This window comes from Saccostrea echinata, unplaced genomic scaffold (genome assembly GCF_033153115.1).
Source record: "Saccostrea echinata isolate AGI-Se365-2 ecotype Australia unplaced genomic scaffold, CSIRO_AGI_Sech_v1 ptg000022l, whole genome shotgun sequence".
Lineage (NCBI taxonomy): Eukaryota > Metazoa > Mollusca > Bivalvia > Ostreida > Ostreidae > Saccostrea > Saccostrea echinata.
This window is the reverse complement of record NW_026889771.1, coordinates 12799899-12823545: the sequence shown is the minus strand read 5'-3', so window position 1 is coordinate 12823545 and position 23647 is coordinate 12799899. Positions and strand designations below refer to the sequence as shown.

At 33.4% G+C, this 23647-nt stretch overlaps 2 protein-coding genes across 3 annotated transcripts; one reads left to right on the top strand and one right to left on the bottom strand.

The window, feature by feature from the left end:
• The first annotated feature begins 966 nt into the window (after nt 1–966).
• LOC133190934 (WD repeat-containing protein 13-like) lies at nt 967–9227 on the top strand. Its single transcript, XM_061326616.1, has 13 exons — nt 967–1087; nt 1302–1357; nt 3345–3433; nt 3758–3812; nt 4132–4280; nt 4426–4508; nt 4889–5029; nt 5155–5321; nt 5622–5681; nt 6385–6527; nt 7218–7337; nt 7668–7786; nt 8368–9227. The coding sequence occupies exons 1-13, from the start codon at nt 1009–1011 to the stop codon at nt 8562–8564; spliced, it is 1458 nt and encodes a 485-aa protein (XP_061182600.1). The 5' UTR covers nt 967–1008; the 3' UTR covers nt 8565–9227.
• Nucleotides 9228–10693: 1466 nt separating this feature from the next.
• LOC133190441 (serine/threonine-protein kinase LMTK2-like) lies at nt 10694–23570 on the bottom strand. Of its 2 annotated transcripts, none has more exons than XM_061326085.1 (12): nt 23464–23570; nt 18979–19109; nt 18495–18702; nt 18231–18301; nt 17040–17167; nt 16458–16545; nt 16123–16256; nt 15580–15664; nt 15181–15299; nt 14835–14978; nt 12912–14556; nt 10694–11708 (listed from the first exon to the last, which is right to left on the bottom strand). In XM_061326085.1, exons 2-12 carry the CDS (start codon nt 19084–19086, stop codon nt 11436–11438), a joined length of 3003 nt encoding a protein of 1000 aa, XP_061182069.1. In that variant the 5' UTR covers nt 19087–19109; nt 23464–23570; the 3' UTR covers nt 10694–11435. The 2 variants fall into 2 exon arrangements, with proteins under 2 accessions (XP_061182069.1, XP_061182070.1); XM_061326086.1 differs by having other exon boundaries at nt 11570–11708; nt 12633–14556.
• Nucleotides 23571–23647: the final 77 nt, after the last annotated feature.

The window sequence follows — 23647 nt, the reverse complement described above, 5'->3', positions numbered from 1 at the left end:
AAATTTAGATGATGAGGGTAGGTGGTGTGTGGTGGCGGATGGGGAATGAAAGAGGGGTGTCAGCAAATTAAGTAACTATAGGCCTAGTTCATATATCTGTCCTTTCTGCTGAGTGAAAGTCCATACCAGGAATGATTCTGTTACAATGGAGTGGGGGTGGGGGGAGTGCAAGTGATATATGTCTTTTGCACTGAGGTTCAGGACTGAATCCTGGTGGATCAGAAGTCTGAAGCCACAGCATAATCCACAAGCATGCCTCACCCCATTTCATCAAAAAGACTTTAACAGAATACTAAGATGTTTGATTTATTCAAATGATGTTTCATTTATTCCAATGAAAAAGCGTTCTTTTTGGTATACACGCATATATTTATAATTTCATTCCATTTACCGCATGATACTCTGGATAGTATGGTAGGGGAAATTCATTGCGTATATATATATATATATATATATATATATATATATATATATATATATATATATATATATATATATATATATATATATATATATATATATATATATATATATATATATATATATATATTTTGAAAGGTACTGATGCAAAAATCATGGACAAAGTGCCCACCTGAGGTTTGTAATTTTAAGAGTCCGGCCAAAGAAAAGATCTTACCGTTGGTGCAATAGTTCAGAAAACAAGCATTCGCATTTTTTGTTTGTTTTGTTTTTGTTTTTGTTTTTGTTTTTGTTTTTTTGGTTTGTTTTTTGTAGATCTTTTCAGTTCAAAAAATTCTATTTTGCCAGGGATCGGCCGATAGTGCTTGGTGGGGGTGGGGGTGTGTGACAGAGTGCAAGTGATATTTGTTCACATGATGACCCTTAAATTACCAATCTGGTCAAAACTTTATGTAGAAATTTTTAAGAATATGTATAATATTTTTTTTAAATGCTTTTCTATCCAGCTTGATGACGTCCTGACTATTGCGAATTCGCATAAGAACGAATTATCGTTGACATAGGTCCGGAAGTGAAAAAAATGTAAACATGACAGCTGTGTGGCAACAAGCACTTGCTTTAGACGCCAAATTCAATGCTTACAGAACTCCAAACAACCCCCAGTTTAGTAAGAAACATTATTCCCTTTATTATGACGATTAAAGAAGCTTGAGTAATTAAAACAGTGAATACGCGAAGAAATGTTATACTTTTATTCTTTGAACAGTAGACAACTGGACAAGCCTCTTCCTACAGCTGATCTCAGTAAACATTACTATCTAATATACATTATCACTTTGTATTGCACTGAAAAAGTGTTAAGATATTTTATATATTTTCAGAGACTCTTTACATCAGGAGGAAAAGCCAGCTTCTTCGAGAGAGTGCCAAATCGGGGGTAAATCCATAGTACCTTACTTGGCCATTATGTTTTCAGTGAAATCCATACGAAAAAACATGTGTTAAGAGTTTTTTCTTGTGAATTTTCATGGATAAGAATCACTGTCACCTTGAACACCTATTTTATGATATTAGTCTATCTATAGTTGACATTCTGAAGACAAAAAGTAGTTTGAATGGACATATAAACTGTCTAATCTATATCGGCAAGGGTGAGAAAGTCTTATGGCAATTTATGGTGAGAAAGTCTGTCTTTTAGCAATATATTTGTACCCAGGAGTTCATGGGCACAGGAAGCTCTGATGAGTGGAACATAACTAATGTTGACAGCCGAGCTCTGCATTGTTGGTAAATTTAAAGAGATCATTTACATTCTTGTGCATGGTGAAAATTAAGACCGTGTGACCATTAGTGCTAAAATATAGGGCTGGGCAATAATACCGATATTCCGGTATATTGCGGTATGTTGACAAAAATATCGTACTGCAATACGTTTTTGTAATACATGTACCGATATACTGGCAAAATGCTTGGACTCAGGAATTCTATCAAAAAATATAAAGAAAAGTTGTCAGAAAGGTTTGCGATCATGCCAAACAGTAAGACAAAAGCAGTTGTATGGGTGTATTTAGTTGCATAACTGTAATTCTATCAACAAGATATCTTTAAAATTTATTGGTTATTTATCATAGTTATGTACATTCTACATGTAAAAGGAAGTTAATATAATAAAATACCATTTAAATTTTGTTGAAATACAATACAGTTAAAAATATTACAATATATCGCAATACAAAATCTCTAGCCAATAATCAGCCCTACTAAATTAGGAGTAAATGCATATGTATAGAGTCAATAATAAGCAGGACTGTTAATATATTAATAAACATATTAAAAAATTACCTCAACTTTTTTAGTAGATAAAACATGTGTAACAGGAAAGGAGAAAAAGTATAAAATATGGCTTGACTGGGAATGGAACCCAGGAGCCCTGCATTACTTGTCAGGTGTTCTACAGACTAGCTACCCAGGCTGATAACCATGGCCCAAACCATTACATTCCTCCCTCCTTAAATTGTCTTCACCCTCGAAGACACAACCCAAGTTCTTATTAGCCCCTGGTAGGACTTTCACCTGCAAGTCCAGGGGTGATCAACTGCACCAAATCTGTAACAGGAAAGGAGAAAATGTATGGCTGGACCAGGAATCAAACCCAAGACCCCTGCATTACTAGTCAGGTGCTCTACTGACTAAGCTACCCAGGCCTATAACCACGGCCCAAACCATTACACATTATGAATATTACCGTACACTTTTTTGATAGTTCCGACTGCATTTAAACTAGGGTTGGTCGAATACAAGTGAAATCCCACATAAAGAAGATTTGAGTTTTCAATAAATACCACAATTTACCTAGAAAGCAATTGATACAAATTAAAAATATAAATCAAAATATTTGGAATGAAATAAACAAAAAGGTGATATATTTGCAGTCTATTTACCATAATGACTGAAAGACAGTAGATAATACTGGTAGATACTAGGTGTGAAATGATTCTGAACTAGTGTAGGGATACCATTAATGTTAACATAAAATCAACCCATTTTTCCTTTAACAAAGAGGGGAGGGGGTTGGGTGAAGAGATATCCCATGTGCACAGTACTCTGGGTTGTTTGATGTACCTCCTACACTGAGCCAGATGGTATCCATTTATGTTTTGCTTGACTATACATGTACTAATAAGTTAAAGCACAGCTGTGACTTCAATGAGAATTGCACCTGAAATCCTTAACAATGATCCAATATTTATAAAAATTCAGCTTTTTATATCTATTTTATTTAATGTGCTATCCTAGCATACCAGCAATATGCTGCAAATCAATACATGTAAGAGTACTAGTTTCGGACATATATATAATGTATTGTAGTTGTGAATATTTGTAAGCCATTCTGAAATAAAACTGTTGAACCTTTTTTGTGACAGAGGGATCCTGCAGTGAGGAAGGAGTTTCTTCCCATTCGAGCTCAACTTCTAACAGCCAAATATGGAAGCCCTGCATTCTCAGATCAAGGGTAATTTTGCACCATCAAAATATTTTCTTTTTAGGCTATTTTTGTCTGCTCCAAAATTAGGTTTTTCTTTCTTAATGTTATTGATAACCCAAAGTCTTAATTTCTTCATATTATAACGTTATTTCATTCAGTGAAAATATAGAAGAAAGACCATTGGGTACTGATGAAGAATATCATTAATAATAAATAATTTACTCTTAAAGAAGTCGCTCAGAGTTTTTGGGGTGTATAGGAGTTTGTATACATTAGATTGAGTACATGGTAATTTGCATAATGGCAAGAGGAATATGCAATGGGAATCTATTTAAAGATTTTTTTTTTCAGGAGTATTAGAAGCAGATCATTTAGCATGCGAAGTGTAGGCAGGAACACATTAGAGGTATAAAGTTGAAATTGTTTCTTAACTAATGTAGCAATAATTAATTCGCAAAAATGTGAAAATATAAAAGTACTGAAATATTTCTCCCTTCATCAATAATGTTTAAAATCTAATCTGCATGAAAACTTTTGAATAAAACCCAGGATACATGTGTATAAAATTATTAAGAATTTCTCTTTCTCTTAGACTTTATGTTTAGTATTATGAACTCTTTCTGAACTAAGAGTTTTAGTTCTAAAATGTCTTGACTGAAAAAGAAGCTCTAAAGCTAATAAATAGAATGATTGATAAATCACGAACTTTGTCTGCATGATTTTAGAGTTTTGACAATTTGGCAATCTCTGATGGGAAAAAGCATCATAGGAGACATCTTAGTAGTGGGTCCATGAAACTGTCCTTTGATGGACCAATGAAAAGAGTTTTTGACAGCATTGAACTTGTTCCAACAAAAGAAGCAGATGCTAGCAGGTAATTTGTGCATGTTATTTTTTATGTAAGATTGCATATAGTAGAGGTACACATATCCCAGGAACTAATTAATTTAGAATAACTGTCTTTGAAATTTGACACAAAATTTTGTGTTTTATTTTCGTTTTTTAAAATATTAATATAGGGCAATGGCAGGTGGAAAGACTATTTCAGAAAATTATGCCTTTGCTGGAATGCATCACATCTTTGACCAACACACAGCTGCAGGTATATGTCAAAAATACACTTATATCTGACACATCTTTTTTTTGTCTTTATATTGAACTCTGCACAGAGGGAAAAAGAGTACAAGAAGTAGTCTGCCACTAGAAATTTTCATAAAAGGTTTATTTAAGTAAATCATGATTGGAGTTTACTTTAAAATTCATTGTTATCAGATGTGATCATGGTTTACATGTAATGTTTTAAATTGACTTATAATATATAAAAAGTGCACAGATATAGCGAGATTAATCAAGTACTTTTGAATACTAAAGTTAAAATAATAGGACCCATGTCTGCTTGTGGCAGCTTTGTTTCGCTTTCAATTTCAGCTGAAAAAAAAGCCAAAAACAAAGTAATAACTGGATGGGTTTTTTTGTTTTTAGTGAGCAGTGTAAAGTTTGCCAATGATGACAGATCTCGTGTGGCCTGCTCCTCTTTGGATGGAACCCTCTCTATATGTCAGGTGATTCCCCCTCCAGCCACAGTCATCTGTATGTTGAGGGGACATAAGGCTGGGGTCAGAGGTAGTCTACATGATCAGTTATTTCTACTTTTGTGTTTAATATTTGATTTAAATAGTACATCTAGTATAAATAGATATCTGCTTCCATTTGACTGGCTCTTTCACTGCATATCAATTTTCTTGTAGACTTTGTGTGGTCTTTATCCAATGACATCATTTTAAGTGTGTCACTAGATGGCACTGCTAAGATCTGGGATGTGGCAGCAGGAAGTTGCATCAGGACTATTGAAGATGAACAAGGGGGAGAACTCCTCTGTTGTGCTTTCCAACCTCTCAACAACAATATGTTTGTTGTATCCTTTTTTTGGATTTTATGCACTTTACAATTTACAAAGACTTGGAAACTTCCTCAGTTGCTCTTCAACTAGAGTCTTTTTTACATTTTTTAACAACACAACTCTAGTTACAATATTCAGAATAACTTTGGTACTTTTTTCTCAAAACCTTTCTTTGAGTACCAACAGTTTTTACCTTGACCTTGGAGTTTGACCTATTTTTGTAAGACTTTAACCTTTGCCATGAGCTGCCATACAGGGGCATCAATATTTCACAAAAAGATCTTGTTTAGTTATTGATCTTAACACATTTACCAGACTGGCAACAGTAAACACATGGTCCAAGTAATCAATGTCTCAACTGGAAAAGGAGTTAAGGTAGAGTACCGTATATACTCGCCTATAAGTCGTTTTTTTGGGAGTTAAATTTTGGTCCAAAACTCTATGTCCGACTTATAGGCGAGTTATAAAAAGATTGGTATTTTAGAGTTTCAAGCCCTCTAATATAAGCTTAAAAAATACAACCGACTTATAGTCGGACCGACTTATAGGCGAGTATATACGGTACCCTTAATTAAAGAGAAAGTTACAGTTAAAACAGAGAAAATCTCAGATCTTCATTGTATGTAAATGTCATAGTGTGAAATTGGGTGCAAGAATAAACATAACGTCATAAATCAGACTTCCTGTGTAATGATATATAGTCCATGATTTTTCTTTCAAAGCCATGATATTCAAAAGAACAAATGGGGCTACTCTCTGATTGATTTCTGTTTATAGGAATTATATTTGTTTTGGTTGGGTGGTATTTTGTTTTAACTGAATTACATATATCTAATTTAGACAGTTTGATAGAAAACTACTCCTGTTATTAAATTTGTTGTTAATTTCACCTGCAGGCATTGACTTGATTATTGTGTATGGTTGTGTGTTGATGAGGAACAGATTCAATATTTTTTTTATTTTTCTGCAGCCTGAGGCATTTGTTTTGTACCAACATAATTTTGATTCTTTTAAGCATCAGCATTTAGAATAGAATATCAGTAGTATACCTTGTCATTGAAAATATTTATTATTTAAGGGTGGTAGCAGCAAAATAACTGGCAGAGTTACAGCTCTTACTTTTGACCCCACAGGACGGATTTTATGGGCAGGGGATAACAGAGGATCTATATTTTCATTCACAATAGACATAGCTACTGGAAAATTAACAAAGACAAGGAGGTAATAACAGGATTTTTTTCTGATAAGGTGTAGAATTATTAAAGCATTGGTAAACTTTATCATTGTGTACAAATGTTTGATAAAGCATAGAAGTACAAATGCAGTGGGAAACTTTATCATTGTATACAAATGTTTCCCACTTATATACACATATTTTTTTTTTTTACAAACCAAGATAACTGGATGACTGAATACCAATTATTTAAAATCTACTTCTTTACTTACAAATAATCTAAACAATGCACTATAGCACAATTCAGATAAGCAATTGATTCATTGCAATTTAAATTCAATTATACTGAAAGTTCCAAATGACTTTTAATGCTCTAAGTTTTTGTTCACCAGGCATCTATAAGCATTAAGTCTTAAAAACCTCTGTAATCCTTTCAATGTGGTCAAAGAAAAGTGCTGCTACTTTTCAGAATGTTTCCAAAATGACTTTTGTGACTCTGAGTAGCTTGGGTCTTGTCATTATGTTACATTATTACGTTTTGATTTATTTTAAATGCCTTTATTTTTTGGATCAATACACAAATTGTGGACTGTAACTCAAAAGTTCAGTATGACCTTTAGCATTCATGAGGAAATTTAGCTCTTGTGATTAGATATTTTTCTTTTCACCACAACATCAGGGTCACCCCTTCAAGTATTTTTATAAGGTGTACCAAGAATAGCTGTTTCTATTTTTAGGATTACAGTATCAGAAGGTCACCCCATTACCAGCATCTCTGCCCGGGCCTGGATCAGCAGAGAGGCCAGGGACCCCTCTCTTCTAATCAACTCCTGTATCAATGCAATGTGTCTGTTCAGGTGAGTTGAGGATTTTATCAGTGACAGGTGAATGTGTATATAACTGATGTATCTATGTTTAAGAGACTTGATTACTATGAACATACATAAATTAGCGCAATCAAAATTTTGCAGACTCTTCCTCACCAATAGATTAGTGCTATCCTAAATTATCACATTATAGCCTTACAAATGACCTGTATTCATTTTAATCATATATATTAGTGTATACTAATTTACTTGACAAGCAAACAAGAAGCAGTATGAAAGGCACTTAAATATGATTACTGCTAAAATCATGAGATTATAAGAAGTCATAATTTGATTAATTATCCCATTTTTATTCTGCAGAATCATCACAGATGATGGTGGACTACAACTAAAGAAAACTTTCCCAGTAAAACAGAAAAGATCTCACATTAGGAGTACATTCTGTCCCCTCATGTCTTTCCGACAGGGAGCCTGTGTCAGTAAGTGTCTTATTGGTCACGCTTGAATGAATAGACTTTAAAACTCATTAGATTCATTTTATTTGCATGAACATTAGTAATGAATAATTTTACAAGATTGCTCTGATGAGAAAATGAAGTATTCTTCAGTTATAAAAAAAGTAAGTTTAAGTACCTAACATATGGAGGATGTATAAAAATTATGTTTTGTAAATATATACAATGCTACTGTCCCAGGAAAAAAAAATGATAGACATAACTTGCTACATGTACATTCATGTATGGACATTCTCTATTGAGATTTTATTGTAAACTACATGTATGTACATCAAAAATAACACTGCATGCCTAAATTAAAACTTTTGAAAGGATAAGATTAACTTACTGGCTTTCAAAAATCAAATCTGATGAATGCATTTCATTAAAATTGAAGAATTTATCACTATAACATATTTGTGTCGAGAATAATCTTAGTACACAAACATGTACAATAAAACCACAGGCACCTGATATTACTTATTTTTCTTTTAATAAAAAAAATATATTTTATTATTACACTCTTTAAAATTATGTATGTTGTATCCAAATAAATTGTTTTGCAGTATCTGGAAGTGAGGATATGTGTGTGTACTTCTTTGATATTGGAAAGGACAGCAAGCCATGTGTGAATAAACTTCTGGGTCATTCCGCTCCAGTGCTTGACGTCTGCTTCAACTGTGATGAGAGTTTGTTAGCTTCCTGTGATGAACAGGGACTGGTCATCATTTGGAAAAGAGAGGGAAAGCAAGGGGCTTTATAGAATCTTCAATTGTTCAGCTTTTAATGAATACATATCAATTATTACAAGTGTATTACATATACAGAGAACATGTTAAATTGTTAGGGTATATTGCTAAATAGGAGATGTTTTGTGTAATAAGCCAAAGAAAATTCAATGTTCTGTGTGATGATACCCCTTTGATTTTCTGGACTATTGGGAATTATTATATATTTATCTCTATCAGCAATACTACTTACTGTTTGTGACAAAACTGAGGACATTTCCAAATGGAGCAGCCATTCACAACAGAAGTGTCATCTTTTGTGCACGATTGCCCAAAATCAGTAAGGTGACAATATTCAAATGGTGTCAACCCAAAAATAACATGTTTATATCAAAGTACAGTGTAATATCTAAGTGTAGTCATGTACATGTACTTTATACATGTAAGTAATTATTTAAGCTTTCATTCATTTTCCCATTTTTGTAGAAATTAGTGCTTTCTTCATAAAGTTGCATTTATATTATTTTCTTTCGCTACCAGCATTTATAATTATGTTGAGAAAAAGAGAGAGAGGGAGAGAGAGAATCTGCTGCTCAAATAAAAATGTCAGTGCAATATTTCTTTATCTCTTATCCAGGTATTCAGAATTATGGTATGTAACAATAATTTGTTTAATAAAAACTTGATATGTGACTGAATTAATTATCCCTGTTGTCATTACATCATTAAATGTGCATTAAAACAGATATCCAACTCATTCTGTCAAGGCTCCCTTTGCAAATTGGGAAATTTTTACAGCAAATATCTGTCTATATCTGACTATCTTGACTAAACCTGTGATTGAAGTAATTTAAATCTCATTATGTGCCTTGATTAAAATATTACTTCAAAGTTCAAGGTTAATATAAAATGTTAGATTATATCTGATCTCAACCTATGGTATGCAAGATTTGAATGTTAGAATACTGTATTTTGCCCATTGTTATTTTTGCTTTTATCACACCTATTCAGACCAGTTTTCTTTCCAAGTATTTCTATGCCCTGTATTGATCCATAGTGGCCTGGATGATGCATCTAGTAAGTTATGTTTCATTGTACCATTCAGGTTTCAAATGCTGCATTCTCAGCCAAACAGGATGAGATTTTTTGGAGCAGGATCTATAAGCCCTACCTGGACCAAACTTGTAGGGATGTACACTACCAGACTTGCTTCGGATGCTGGATCTGACCTACATGTTGAGAATGAGTGTCCAGGTTAAAGTTTTGAGCAGGTCCATTCCAAAGTAACTATAAGCCCTACCTGGACCAAACCTGCATGGAAGATTCATGTAGGAATGAAAATACCATACTTGCATTGACTTCTATTTTCCTGGATGAAAGACCAGATTGCAATTTATTCCTTTAAGCCCCATGCTACCAGACTTGTATGGTTGATGCATCCAAGGTTGCACACTACCAGACTTGCTTCAGATGCTGAATCTTACATTTTCCATATGAATGCATAGAAAAAAGTTTTTGGAGTAAATCCATTCCTAAGTAAAAATCCTACCCAGACCAAACTTCCATAAATGTTGCACACTACCAGAACATTTGATATGTGACTTTGCCTTACAAAGATAAAAGTCACTGATGTGAAATCTTTGACTACCTATGTTTTTGTTTATACAGGTATTTCTGAGCAAACATCTGTATTAGGTCTTGTTTTAGATAAAATGCACCAGGCTATAGAATGAATATAAATTTGAGGACTGGGTCATTGAAATTTTAAAAAACTACACATGTATATAACACCTAGGTATTTTTTCCCAAATAAATCAAAGCTTTAAAAATGCATAAAAATATTAATTTATTCAAAAGCACAATGCATGATAAACCTGTACAAAATTATTATTCTTTCAGAACCATTTGTCCATGAAAACATCATATAAAAAAAAATGAAAACTCTTTTGTAAATATATGACAAATCAACAATACTGATATGTGTTAATGTGAAATGGATTTGCAATTACAAATTGATTAATATTAAACTTCCTATACTTAAAGTTACAGCATAAACTTAAAAGAGCTGAAGCTAAGAATAATTTTAACATAAAAAACTGCATTGTTACACTTAATGCAAATTTCAGATATGCTTAATACTTTATAATTAATTTAAAATACTAAATTATTGATATCCTAAGCCCAAATTCTACACAGACTAGAGTAGATAAGAAAATAATTATTGCACAGAGGTATAATCATACATACAAATTTAAGTTAGCAATAACAAAGATTAAAAAATTATTTGTTGATATATGTATATATTACACAAGAAAATACTTCAAACTGCCAACTCTCAATAATGCAGCACTTAAAAAAATGCAATACCATAATCTCCTTTTTTCACAGGTATCATAGTTAAGCACTTTATAAAAACACTTTCGCTTAAATGGCAGCACCACCTGTGTTTTTTTTTCCAGACCTACACCATTGAATATAATTTCCACAAGTCTTTCTGTCACATAATCAAATTAAATTTGCTAGTAAAGTTCCTTTATCTTAGAAATATATAAAATAAAATCTCAGTTTTAGGCTTAAAAAATAACATGATAAGTACATTTTAAGCAAAAAATCTTAAATAAATAATAAAGTGGAACTCTGTATTCTGGCTAGCATCATGAATATTTATAAATACCACATCTATACTGATCTAATTAAAATAAGATGTTCCGAATCCATCTTTACATACAGGTCAAATAATATTTAATTTGTGACAGCTGTAAAAAAAATTCGCCCATTAGTAAATGTGACTTCAAAGTCTAAATCTCTTTCATTTTACATGAAAGTAATTTTTTTGTTCATGAGGAAATCCACAGGTAAATATCTACAAATACTCGACAGATTTCCTTTAATATAACTTTTAGAATCTAAAGCTTTTGTTTTTCTATGTCAGCCCCTTGGCTCTCTAAAACAGGAATGCTAGAAGTTGCTTCAGATTGCAATTGACCTTTGACCTCTTCCTCTCCTAATTCCTCTGAATTCTCTGTGGAATTTTTCTCTGGAATAGTTGTGCAGTCATGCATATCCTCTGACAGCTGAGGCACGACTTGGTCATCTGCTACTAAGGTACTGTCCTCCTCTCTGACCGTGTTTTGTAGAGTACTAGTGCTGAGATCAATGTCTTGGTCCTCATCAGAGTCCTACAATGTGAAAAGGAATACTGTCTTAATTTTGTTGGAGATTTCAAGCATCTGGAAGAAATTTACCTCTATGGTTTATGCACTTTCCATATTTTACTCAAGATATTTCATGTGATTTTACCATCAAAATTAATTATGTATTTTATTACCTCTTTTTTTGATACCTACTGAATAAAATTTTTCATTCTGTAGAAAAATATCCTCTACACATAAATTACTAGATATATATACAAATTTCATAGCTAATTTCTATTTACACTTGACAATGTTATATGTAGCTTACAACTGCCATGATTACTCTTAATTATGCCTAAAGGTAAGGGCTAAAGGTCCCAGTAATTAATCCAAAAGGTAAGTAAAGGATTACATAATCAATAGTAAACTTTAATAGATTAGGGCATATGTTCATTCATAGCATCTACTAATATTACAAGATGCACTTCTGCATATATATACATTTCAGGTACAAATTTAGCATGCTAAATTTATCTATTCATATCTATTCTTTCATGCATTTACAATACTAGTACAAGTATAGGTACATGTATGTATAAATGTTAAAATTTTTATAAAATTTTATCACAGTACCAGTAAATAGGATGATAATCTAGTTGTACACACCTGCACTGTGCTCAAACTAAACTCAGAAAACACCACCTTTTACACAAATGTGCATTAGAAATTAATCTTTTATCTTAAACAGTTAAATGTAATTTTCCAGGAATAAAGCAAAAAAAAATTCCAAGTTCTTGTGCGAAATACCAAATTTCACATAACAGTTACATAAGCCAAGAACAATAAGAAAAAAATGTTGTTAGACTTCAAGCAAAGCCTAATGAAAAATCTATACAAAACCCAGATAGATTCAAACTTTGAAACAAAGAAAATATGAGCACATGCAGAGTGTATTAATAGCTTAGTTACCTGATTATGTGATTATAAAGATATATCAGTCTTGGATTAAACAAGATCCCATTCCTCTATAAATGCACCATCTCCATTGGATATGCTGACCGGAGAATTGGATAGTTCGGAGTCTGAGGTGACATGCTCAGACGAATCTAAGTCATAATTGTGAGATAAAGCATAGAAAGAGGATTTATCAGATATGTAAGAGGAGAGAGATGGCGAAGCACTTGAGCGTTTTTTAGATAGGAGATCTTTGACATAGGAGCGAGCAGCTAATCCGACCGGACTTTTTACCTCTGATTCAGAGGTTGACAAATGATTGCTAGCTCGACTTCCAGGACGACTGTCGGAAGCCTCACTTCCTGGTTTGGAATGATTTAATGATTCATTTCCAGAACTGGATGAAGCATCCATTTCTAAAGTCCAATCGGGAAACTCCATGGACTGCCTTGGGGAATCCTGGAAGTCATCATCATTCACTTTCCCCACAAGCTCATCTCCTATGTAATCATCCCACTCGAAAGTGTCTTGTGCTGAATTCGAAAAAATGGACTCATCAAAGGGATTAAATTTTAAAGCTTTTTTTATGGGACTGGATTTTGTGGAATTTGTATTGGCATTGCTGGCAGTCTCTACCAAATTGTCTTCTACAGGAATGCCATCCTCTGGAATTGTATTTAAGGTCCTCGATGTTGTATGATTTGTAGGAGGAATAGTTGTCCCTTTTGACCTGTAGATTTCCTTAGCAATATCTAAATCATCCATGAATGGGTTTTCTGTGTCACTGCTATGACCACCCTCATCAACCTGAGATTCATCTTCCTTTTGCCCCAGAGCACTAGCAATTGTCATTCTGAGCAACTTCAGTTTATCTTCCTCCTCATCGATGTCATCCTCAATGGCAGAACTCACGGAATCCCTCTCGTTTTGGGCCTCTAGAACACTATCCTTACCCTCACTCTCATTCATAAAGTCTAAAGCTTTATCTATGTCAGCAGCAGAGTAACGTCCTATACTCTCATCATCCTCCATCTCATCAGATAATGCTCTGGGTATCATGGCTTTTACAGGTTTCCTTCCCCTTCCAGTGGGACTTTCACTTCCATCACACACTTTCTTCCTCATCTCCACTTCAATTTCCTGATTCTCTTCCATTTGGATTTCTGGATCTTCTGAATGTAGGACTTCATCAGACATTTCCTTTTTTTCTACCGGGGTACTTGTTAAATAATCAGAACTCCTTATTTTGAGAGGGGAGTTAAGTGTTGGCAGGGGAGATTGAAAATTTGTCATACTTTCTACTTGAATATCACAATTTCCCCCCAAAATATCAAAAGATTCTTCTACATTTACACTATTATCTGTAGGCATTTGTTTCACAGGAGGCTTTTCCACCTCTTTCATTCTCTCATTAGAAATTGTTTGAACAGAATTGGCATCAGAGGGCTTCTCCATTTCCTCGACCACATGGCCATTCATTATGACATCCTCCACTTCTTCAGTTTTCAATGGCACATTTACAGGACGAGTAACTGCACTCACAGGTTTAGATACACATGTACTTTCACTAACTATGGGTATATTTGAAGAATCTGACTCAGCTGAATGAAGATCTGTTTTCATCAAATGATCTTTTGGTGGAAGGTGAACGTCTGCTATAACATTAACAATGGAAGGTGATGACAGAGATGAATGTGATTTGGGACTAGCTGCCATATTCTGGACATCTTTGGCTTCTGAAGGCTCAGGAGGAATGTCTTTTTGAACATTTACAACCTTTGGCTCCACTTTTGTGGGGGCCTGCTCCCATTTTGAGTCAAATTCACTCTCCAGACTGGCACGATGATCTTGTCTGTTTTTTTGAATCTCAAGCAGACGTGAGTGAATGTCCTCTAAACTTGGAGGCTCTCCAGCACAACAAATAGGAATAAGGTCAGACCTGTATAACATTGAAAATTTTGTTTTGCTTATTATATTCAAACAAACACTAGAAATAATTTTTTCAATTAAAAGAGGCTTCTGTAAACGAACTTTCATTTGCAAATAAATTCCTTGTGTATATATAAGAATCTACAGTATTTACGCACAATATTTCCTCATTTGCAGAAATAAATAGACATGGATTGATTTCAAACAGATGTATTCTATTTTTGTCTTTTACTTCATTAGAAAACATATATTAAGAATTAGTTTAATATGGCTTCTCCGTGGACATACAAATCTTTCTGGTCCTCTGACGGGGCTGTGGTAAGACCCACCACTTTCAGTTTGATGACCTTCTGTAAAACTTCTTCATCTGACATGAAATGGTAAGGCTTCTCTCCAAATTCTAAAACTTCCCATATTGCAACTCCAAATGACCTAAAAAACAAAGAGCAGATTTATGTAAATATATATATACCCAGTTTATACCCAGGCCATGAAATTCCAGATTTACTTTCAAGAATTGATATCACAGTCTACGATCATTCTATGACATACACAAAATATTCTGTTAAATTATTCTAAAAACAGAGCCCACGCAATACCATTGTAGCATTACTTCTTATCCTGAAGTACCTACCATATATTGGATTCCCTGGAGAACTGTGTAACTTGCCAGATGAGGTCCTGTAATTCCAGGGTGTCCGGTGCCATCCAGCGGATGGGAAGCAGATTCTGTCCTGTGTCATAATAATCCTCCTGTACCAAAAATTTTCAATTTCAAAAATAAATGTATGCATGTGTGTTACATACATTTTTTTTTATACATAACATGATGAGTCTAGTAATTACATGTATTTGTCACTATTTCCTTTTTCTACTGATTAAGAATAAATCATTGTGTGTGAGAAGGTTCAAATGCAGAGAAATAATGTATATCTGCAAAAGTTATTTCATCCCCATCTCAAGATTTTTTTTTTTTATATTTCATTTCACAATCAATAATATTTCAATAAATAGGGATGTTTCAAACACCAACCCTATAGTGATCTTCTGCCACTCCATAGTCCCCAACCTTCACTGACAGATCAGACATGACCAAACAGTTACGACAGGAAAAATCACTGTAAACAAAACAAAATTATTTGACAACAACTGAATATAGTGTTTATATACACTTGTTCTGCACAACATAAAAAAATTAGCCTTATTTTCTTTTTTGATTTTTAAAACCTTTGTTTCATTTTGTGTGGCAATGCTACAGTTGATCTCAAATCAGTAAAACATCAGTTAAAGAGTCATACATTTTACTGGATTTATACCCTGTTTGTGTGTATTGGAACTGCTAATACACTTACATTACCATTGTGTTGAAAACATACAGTCAAACCTGTCCTAACTTGATGAGACCAAGAAAAACTACAGGATATCCGATGATTCTCGATACCAAGGTTAAAAAACATTTAAAGAAGGAGTAGTTGGGACTTTTAACTCACTTAGACATATCCATGGTATTCGAAATATTAAAGTTAATACCAAATTTCACAATTGATTTAATATTTTTTAAATTAATTTTACTCACTGGTGTAGGTAGTCATGTCTGTGTAGAGAGGCCAGTCCGGAGGCCATGTCTATGATAAACCTCAGGGGCATACCCCGCTTTATAAATGATTCTCGTTCTGGAAGACATCTCTTCAAGTACGACTTTACATCTCCCTTTAAAATAAGAATAGAATTTCAATATGGAATGTTTACAAGCAGAAAAAATTTAATTACCAGTAAATGAAAATTTAACTTTTTAGCATGTGGAAATAAATGCAACAGTCATAAGTGATATCCTAAACTTGGCAATTTCATTCAATTTTGAAGAAAATGAATCTTTAAAATTTTGTTGTGCTTGAAATAAGATGATCTTACAAATGGTGCTTGCTCCAGGATGACTAGGAATGGTGCTGACTCTGTACACTGGCCAAGGAGTTGAAGCACATTTGGATGCTCAATTTCCCTGAAAAAAAAATTCAATTTAAAAAAGAATTTCTTTTCCAATCAAACAAAACATTTCTTTCCCTGAAAAAAAAAAAAAAAAAAAAAACAACTTCAAATTAAAAAAGAACTTTGTTTCAAGACAAACAAAATATTTTTTTCCCAAAAAAAAAATTTCAAATTAAAAAAAAAAATTTTGTTTCAAATCAAACAAAATTTTTTTTCATTAGATCAGTGGGAAAGGATGGACTTTGTTTACAGATATGTGCAAATGAATTGAAAGAGAAGCCACAGTCCACATAATAATTGCATCTTTTCTGAAAATGTTTATGAATCTACTATGTATTTACCAAGAATTTTAAAATCAAATTGATCATTACCAATAAAATTTTGACTTTTTTCCATATTCTGGAATGTATAAAATGGAATCGGCCAAAAAACTTTCTACATCTTCAACAACATTCAATCTATTTACATGAATAATGTGTGTTCATGTACCCAACTGATAATTATTACCTATAAGCAGCAACTTCCTCTAAGAACAGCTGTTGTTCAGAACTTGTAGCATCATCCTTCAGTAGTTTGACAACCACTCTAGTCTTTTTAGAATTGACATTAATTTTCTCGGCATCTCCAAGTAACACCTACAATATAAAACAATGTACATGTATAATCCTTCATCATCATATGACATATAAACTAGGAAATCTTTCAGAAAAAATTCAATAAACAAAAATATTCAAGTAATTTTCTTATTGATCACACAGTCTTTCCATTTCATGACACATCATATCAAGAGCTGTGCATGTGATTTTCATTTTAACACTGTATTTTATTTAAACAAGCATGTGAATAAGAAATGAGTATCTACACAGGACATGAAGCCACCCATTGTCAGCCTTGTACCCATCGTCGGATACCCATGGGTGATCTCGTCATTTACTTATCAGATAAGTAAAAGACGAGATCACCTGTGGGTATCCGACGATGCCTTGTACCATTCTTTCCTTAAAACAATTCTATCTGTACGTTATTCTGTGCAATTGGTTTGTACTGTGATAAGGTTTAAAAATTGGCCATATATAGTATCATAAAAATACAAAAGGTAAGAAATAAAAATTATAAACAAACAAGGGGTTCCGCGCTTCGAGGCTGATTTCCAAGGTACTAACAGTGTTACCTATCATATTTTTGCAACCACTTTGTCGGGGAAATGTTCTCCTACTCGTCTCTTTAACCAAAACCCCATCTTTAGTGTTTCATATGTTGTATTCAGATGATTTATTAGATGGACACATAAAATTTTCTCTATTGACAGCCTTGCAGGAGGTCTGATATGATACGCTTTATCTGACTGGGCAAATGATTTTAACTGTATTCCATTGACATATATATATGTCTCATATTTTCTAGCACAGTGGTTCTTGAGAAGAAGAGTTTTAAATGATGCCATTAATTTTTAACAAATTCGTAATTATCTCCCCTTCGAAGAAGGTGTGGCTCTTCATTTGAACAAATTGAATCCCCTTTACCCAAGAATACTTTGTGGCAAGTTGGTTGAAAATGGCCCAGTGGTTCTTGAGAAGATGAAAATGTGAAAAGATTATAAAGACAACGGCAGACAATGGACAAATTTCAACCAGAAAAGCTCACTTGAGCCTTCGGCTCAGGTGAACTAAAAATTATGCTGATTCTAAATAATCTTACCTGACCAAACCAACCTATACCAATCTCTTTCACATACAGAAGATTGCTGCGAGGAAATGGTCTGTACACTGCTATGTATGAAATGATAGAAAAGTTGATTATATAATTCAATCATGTATGTTATAACATATATTTAAAAAGTTTAGTTTGTTTTAATTCTGAAATACAATTTACATGCATATGCAATCAGTTAAAGCTAAAATCGAGAAATGTATGCCTATTATTGATTGTTTATGAAGACTAAAATCATAAAATCATTATTACTGATGTGTTTAGCAGAGATCCTTTGCTGTTCTTTTTCAATGCTTGAGATTCTTGGCCGAAGTGCTGTAGCTGACACAGTTTTGGCGAGTATATCTGGCAACGGCTCAAATGTAACCTGACTGACCTCTGAAGTCTCGGCAACTGCATTCTGGGTAGAAAATATGGACAATCCCTGGCCATGGCCTGCCTCAACATCATTTTCAAAAGTCTGGAATAAATAATAACAATGTACCAAGTTATCAATGAAAAGACAAATATCATTACCAGTATTTTTTTTATAATTTTTCATGTGAATATCTTATATCAAACAAAATAAAGCTAAAATTAGACTTTATACAAGTACATATAAGTGTATGCATTTATATGTTTCATAAAATTCCCTGCATTTGTGATGGAGACACATTTTTAAGGCAAAAACCTTGTGAATGGCTTTTAATGTAGACTATACATGGCCAAAAATGACCATGAGTTGTGAAAAACTTACTGAAAATTCATGAGATGACTTTTTGAACAGCTGGCAAATACATCCAAAGACAAGCAGGACTGAGGCAAAGCTCAGACAAATCCCAGCCAGCACTGCTATATCTAACATTGTTCAGGTCATGGTGGATTTATCTGGGAAGAGAAAAACTTGCTTAATAACAAACATTTCTTAACCATCAAAATAACAAGCATCAGAATTTAAAATATTATTTTGTGTTAAAACAAACACAAACAAAATTAACATAAGTTATTCAGCCCAAATACACAGTTTATTCTTATTTATTTTTTTCTTATTTCATTGTTAGTTAATAAGTTTACTAATATTTATATGCTACTTTATCCTAATTACTTGTGATTTTTTAAGAACAAAAAATTTGCAAACAAACATGATTTTATTCTTTACATTGTTCAAATACAGAAACTGTAGTTTGCATACTTCTAAAGATTAGCAAAACAAACCAAAGTTATATCCATAACTAAAATTCACAGTGACTAACAATGAGCAAAGTAAACAAACAAGAAAAAGACATAAACTGAAACTAACAAAACTTGTTAACAGGTCTGCAATTTAACAGTGCTTTCATGTCATTGACAAAGGAATTTAAGGGAAGGAGTACTAAAAATTTCCTGGTATATTCAATGTGATATAATTTCTATTGTATAAGTAAGCTAAAATGTAAGTGCCCAACAACACCTGCATAAATAAGGAAACTCATTTTTGAAATTTAAATGTAATGTCATATCATTTGTGAAAAGATTAAATCAGTTGCAGGCCAATAACATGTTCTATTACATGTAATCTATAAATAATGTTCAAAATGTTGAAATGTATGAATAGCTTGCAATACATATAGCATGTTATGTATTAATCATGTTGATAGTGATTGGAAGCTACCGGTTCTGGTCTGATTAAGTCTAATTTTTCTTCGATATCAATTGTTCAGGATTCTGAGCAGTGAGGTCGGGCAACGAAATACACATGAAATACACCATACAAAATAATATATCAGATATGCATAAATACTCCACACATAAATAGCAGAGATCAGCAACTCTATTACAAACAGGTTTAATCACTAAAATGTGTGATGGAAACTCTAAACTTTTGGTTGGTTAAATTTGTGATATATATACATATATATGTGTATTCACCAACTTAGACATTAATGTGGCAGTCCGGCAGGTTCTTTTGCCGGTGGTCAGATAGCTCAGTTGGTAGAGGTCTAAAATTTGGAGGCCCAAAATTGAGAAATCCATTCTCCCATCTGGTCCATTGCATTTTCTAAATTCCTATGACATGAAGTGCCATGACTATGTTCACCTAGAAGTGTCAGTGAAAGTCCTGCCATGATATAGCCTGAGTTGGTGTCTTAGGGAAGGGGGGATTTAAGAATGAGCAGTTATGGAGGTTTGATCACCAGTGGCCAGATAGCTAAAGTTGTATAGCACCTGTTTGGGGTTGATGGGGCCGGGTTTGGTCCACAGCATTTATAAGTGAGTGCAGTGAGATCAACAGATTAACATGTAAGAACAGAGAAAATTTGAATTGCAATCTGTATATCCATCAGGCAAATTTTTGTGTACCTTCCAAGAATTTCTTTGCTACCAGCATGCCATGTGATAATGGCAAATGTAACAGGCCCACAGTTATCGTAAAGATTTAGTTCTTGCAGAGCTTAAAAGAAACAAAACAAAATTGCATCTACTCTACCATGAAATGAACTTACAAAGCCCATTTAGACTCTGTTTCAGGGAAATGCAACTTACATACAACGTCATAGCCTAGACTGTATCTTGTGTGGTTTAAAGTTTAAAGAGGTGGACCAAAGTTGCACTGTTACAAGTGTAAGCTGTGTAAAGGTTTTTGATGGTACAACTGCGCTTACCCTAAAGGCCGGTTTACACGGTAAAGCAAGCTGTATAAACCTTGTCATATACATCAAAATGCTACCGTGTGTACGGGGCTATTATACGGAATTTAAACCTTCCCGGAGTCATATATTCCACGCGTTCGAATAGAGCGTGTCTCTATTCTGTACAGCAAGTCGTATGAGACTCTCTATCTTTAGCCTATCAGTGGTCTGGGATTTGGGTGATCTATTTATGCTCTACTGACCAATTCAATATTTTAAAAGAATACTTCAACATTTTTATACGTTATGGCTTGTTCAAATTTAAAATGTAATTTTTTTTAACATTTTCGCTGAATAAATTTGAAACAAATCGCATCAAATAATTAAGAGCGAATATCAATCTTTCAATGCTAAAATCTTAGTTTAAAATGGATGTTTTGAAGATCCATCAAATAAATTTTGGTGTAGCATTCCTTCTTAAATATATTTCAAATAGACGATTTATTTTATATTTGACCGGTGGTCAAAAGATTTACGCAGTGTAAGAGTAAATCCTTCTGCTGCTGAAATTGAATTTCTCATTCATGTGTCCTGCTTCTTTATAAATGGCCGGGGATACTACGTCCAGAAGATCATCAAAATCTGCCATATATCTATTCGCAGAAAAGGAATATATTTGGTAATGACCAATATTTGCCCCCAAAATCAAACTTTGGCGGAGAAATATATAATTATGTTTTAAAACAGGGGGATATCTGCAGACTTCAAAGCACTGAATATTTTCATAAGCCATGACGCCATATGTTAAATATGACGTCAGAAAGATGACGTAAATTCAAAATTTCAATGATTTATACAGAAAAAGTGTATATTACGTCGATAATTTGAGTAAAAATCACCGAGCGCAGGTCTGCTCCAACTCAATATTTTGATATAATGTGTAGAATGATAATATCAATGAAATATGTAAATATTGTTCTTGAGCAGGCCTGCGCTCTATAAATTTTATAGTAAAAATTGAACAAATTTTGTCCATTTTTTCCTTTTTCTGAAAAATAACACAAAATCCGAATAGTTTGTGACGTCATAGAAACAAAAGTTGCCAATAATCTACTTCGAAACTATAATATTTTTTGTTAATTTAGATTTCTCACACAATATATACATTTCAAGAAATTTTCAAAATATGACTTTTGTGGGGGCAAAAATGTGCATATACCGCATATACTTCTTTCTAGAATTGAAAAAGTGGTTCTGATATGCACCATAGTGATCACTCCCCTCCCGATCCATTGTCTGACCCGTGGCCTTCCTCTAGATCTTCTTTGCTGGCACAACAGCAAGTGGAAATGAAATTATCAAAATGCACATTAAAGATATCTATCTTCCTCTTCCTGTTCTTCCATGTTAACAAAATGAAAAAAAAACTGTACTTCTTCAAAGGAGCGTTTTGTTTGTTTAAATAACAATAGAGTGGAATGTAAACCTGTTTTACCGTGTAGACATATAAGGAATATAATACAAAAGTTGTAAACCACAAGTTGTATACGACAGGTATTACCGTGTAAACTGGCCTTAACGGTCACATCGTAAAACTAGCTGCAGAACTGTAGCTCTCTGCTTGAGAAAATTCGGACAGACAAAGCAGAGAGCTACAGATCCAAGCACTGTAAAAACCTTCGATTTACACCGCCGCTTTTTTGTCGCTCGCTTCGGCTATTATTTCTTGTATTTAATGCTTTCCCCTGCTTTAAAAGTGTATCCAATAATTATCCATATATTTTACTCCTATTCCTGACACTTTATTTACCTTTCAACAGTTCCAGACAGCCGTAATATCAGTTTCAAAAATGCATTCCGACGTCGACGTTGGTGTCCTCTTGAAACAACACGCCCGGGTTTTATCTATCTCATTTCTTTTTTACATACATGTTGTATTCTAATCTTTATAGACAATATACATGATATTTAAACCTCCTGAAATTTTTATTTACATTTTCTTGACAAGTATATGTTCTTTGAATTACTTCTTTTCGCACAACCCCCAATAACATGGACGTCGGAATGGGAATTTTTTAAACTGACATTTCAAAACCATAAAGGACTGTTTGAGACCGTCGAAAGGTAAATAAAGCATCAGGAATTGGAGTAAAATATATGGATAATTATTGGATACCACTTTTAAAGCATTAAATACAAGAAATAATAACCGAAGCGAGCAACAAAAAAGCGGCGGCGTAAATCGAAGGTTTTTACAACGCTTGGATCTGTAGCTCTCTGCTTTGTTTGTCCGAATTTTCTCAAGCAGAGAGCTACAGTTCTGCAGCTAATCGTAAAACATGTTAAAGTCATTTCATTATATCATGTATGTACCTTTTACATAGCACCAAATGACACATAAGCTAGTCAATTCAACTTCTTAAATATAATACTATACTATGTGAATATTTTCTTCAAAGGGAATGGATCACATCATCAATATATACTTTAAAAATTCCTGCCTATGTATGATTCAGATAATATTCAGGTTTGTGATCTACCAAAGTTCAATATATGCACAGTAGGTTTGTTTTGATTTCTCTTTTATATAATCAAGCATATCATATAATACAGGATGTTCTAATGAAACATACCCTAAGCTGTTCTAAAACCAGTAACATTGTGAAATTTGGGAGGCGTTTCTGTTTTCGTAGATTCTTCAATTTTTCTCCATTTTGACACACGTAACCTCTTGGGTTCTTTCTATTCCGAAGGTTGCCTCAAGAGGTAGTTCCGAAAGGAAAAAATAAAAAATAAATATGCATATTTCCATCTTCT

Excerpts from the sequence above, each read along its gene's own strand:
- LOC133190934 (XM_061326616.1), top strand. The coding sequence starts at position 1,009 with ATGACAGCTGTGTGGCAACAAGCACTTGCTTTAGACGCCAAATTCAAT. Across the intron at positions 1,088-1,301 it reads TCCAAACAACCCCCAGTTTA|AGACTCTTTACATCAGGAGG; the intron begins GTAAGAAACATT and ends ATATATTTTCAG. Across the intron at positions 3,434-3,757 it reads CCTGCATTCTCAGATCAAGG|GAGTATTAGAAGCAGATCAT; the intron begins GTAATTTTGCAC and ends TTTTTTTTTCAG.
- LOC133190441 (XM_061326085.1), bottom strand. The coding sequence starts at position 19,086 with ATGTTAGATATAGCAGTGCTGGCTGGGATTTGTCTGAGCTTTGCCTCA. Across the intron at positions 16,257-16,457 it reads TCCTGGAGCAAGCACCATTT|GGAGATGTAAAGTCGTACTT; the intron begins GTAAGATCATCT and ends CTTATTTTAAAG. Across the intron at positions 14,557-14,834 it reads TCAGAGGACCAGAAAGATTT|GTCTGACCTTATTCCTATTT; the intron begins GTATGTCCACGG and ends AATGTTATACAG.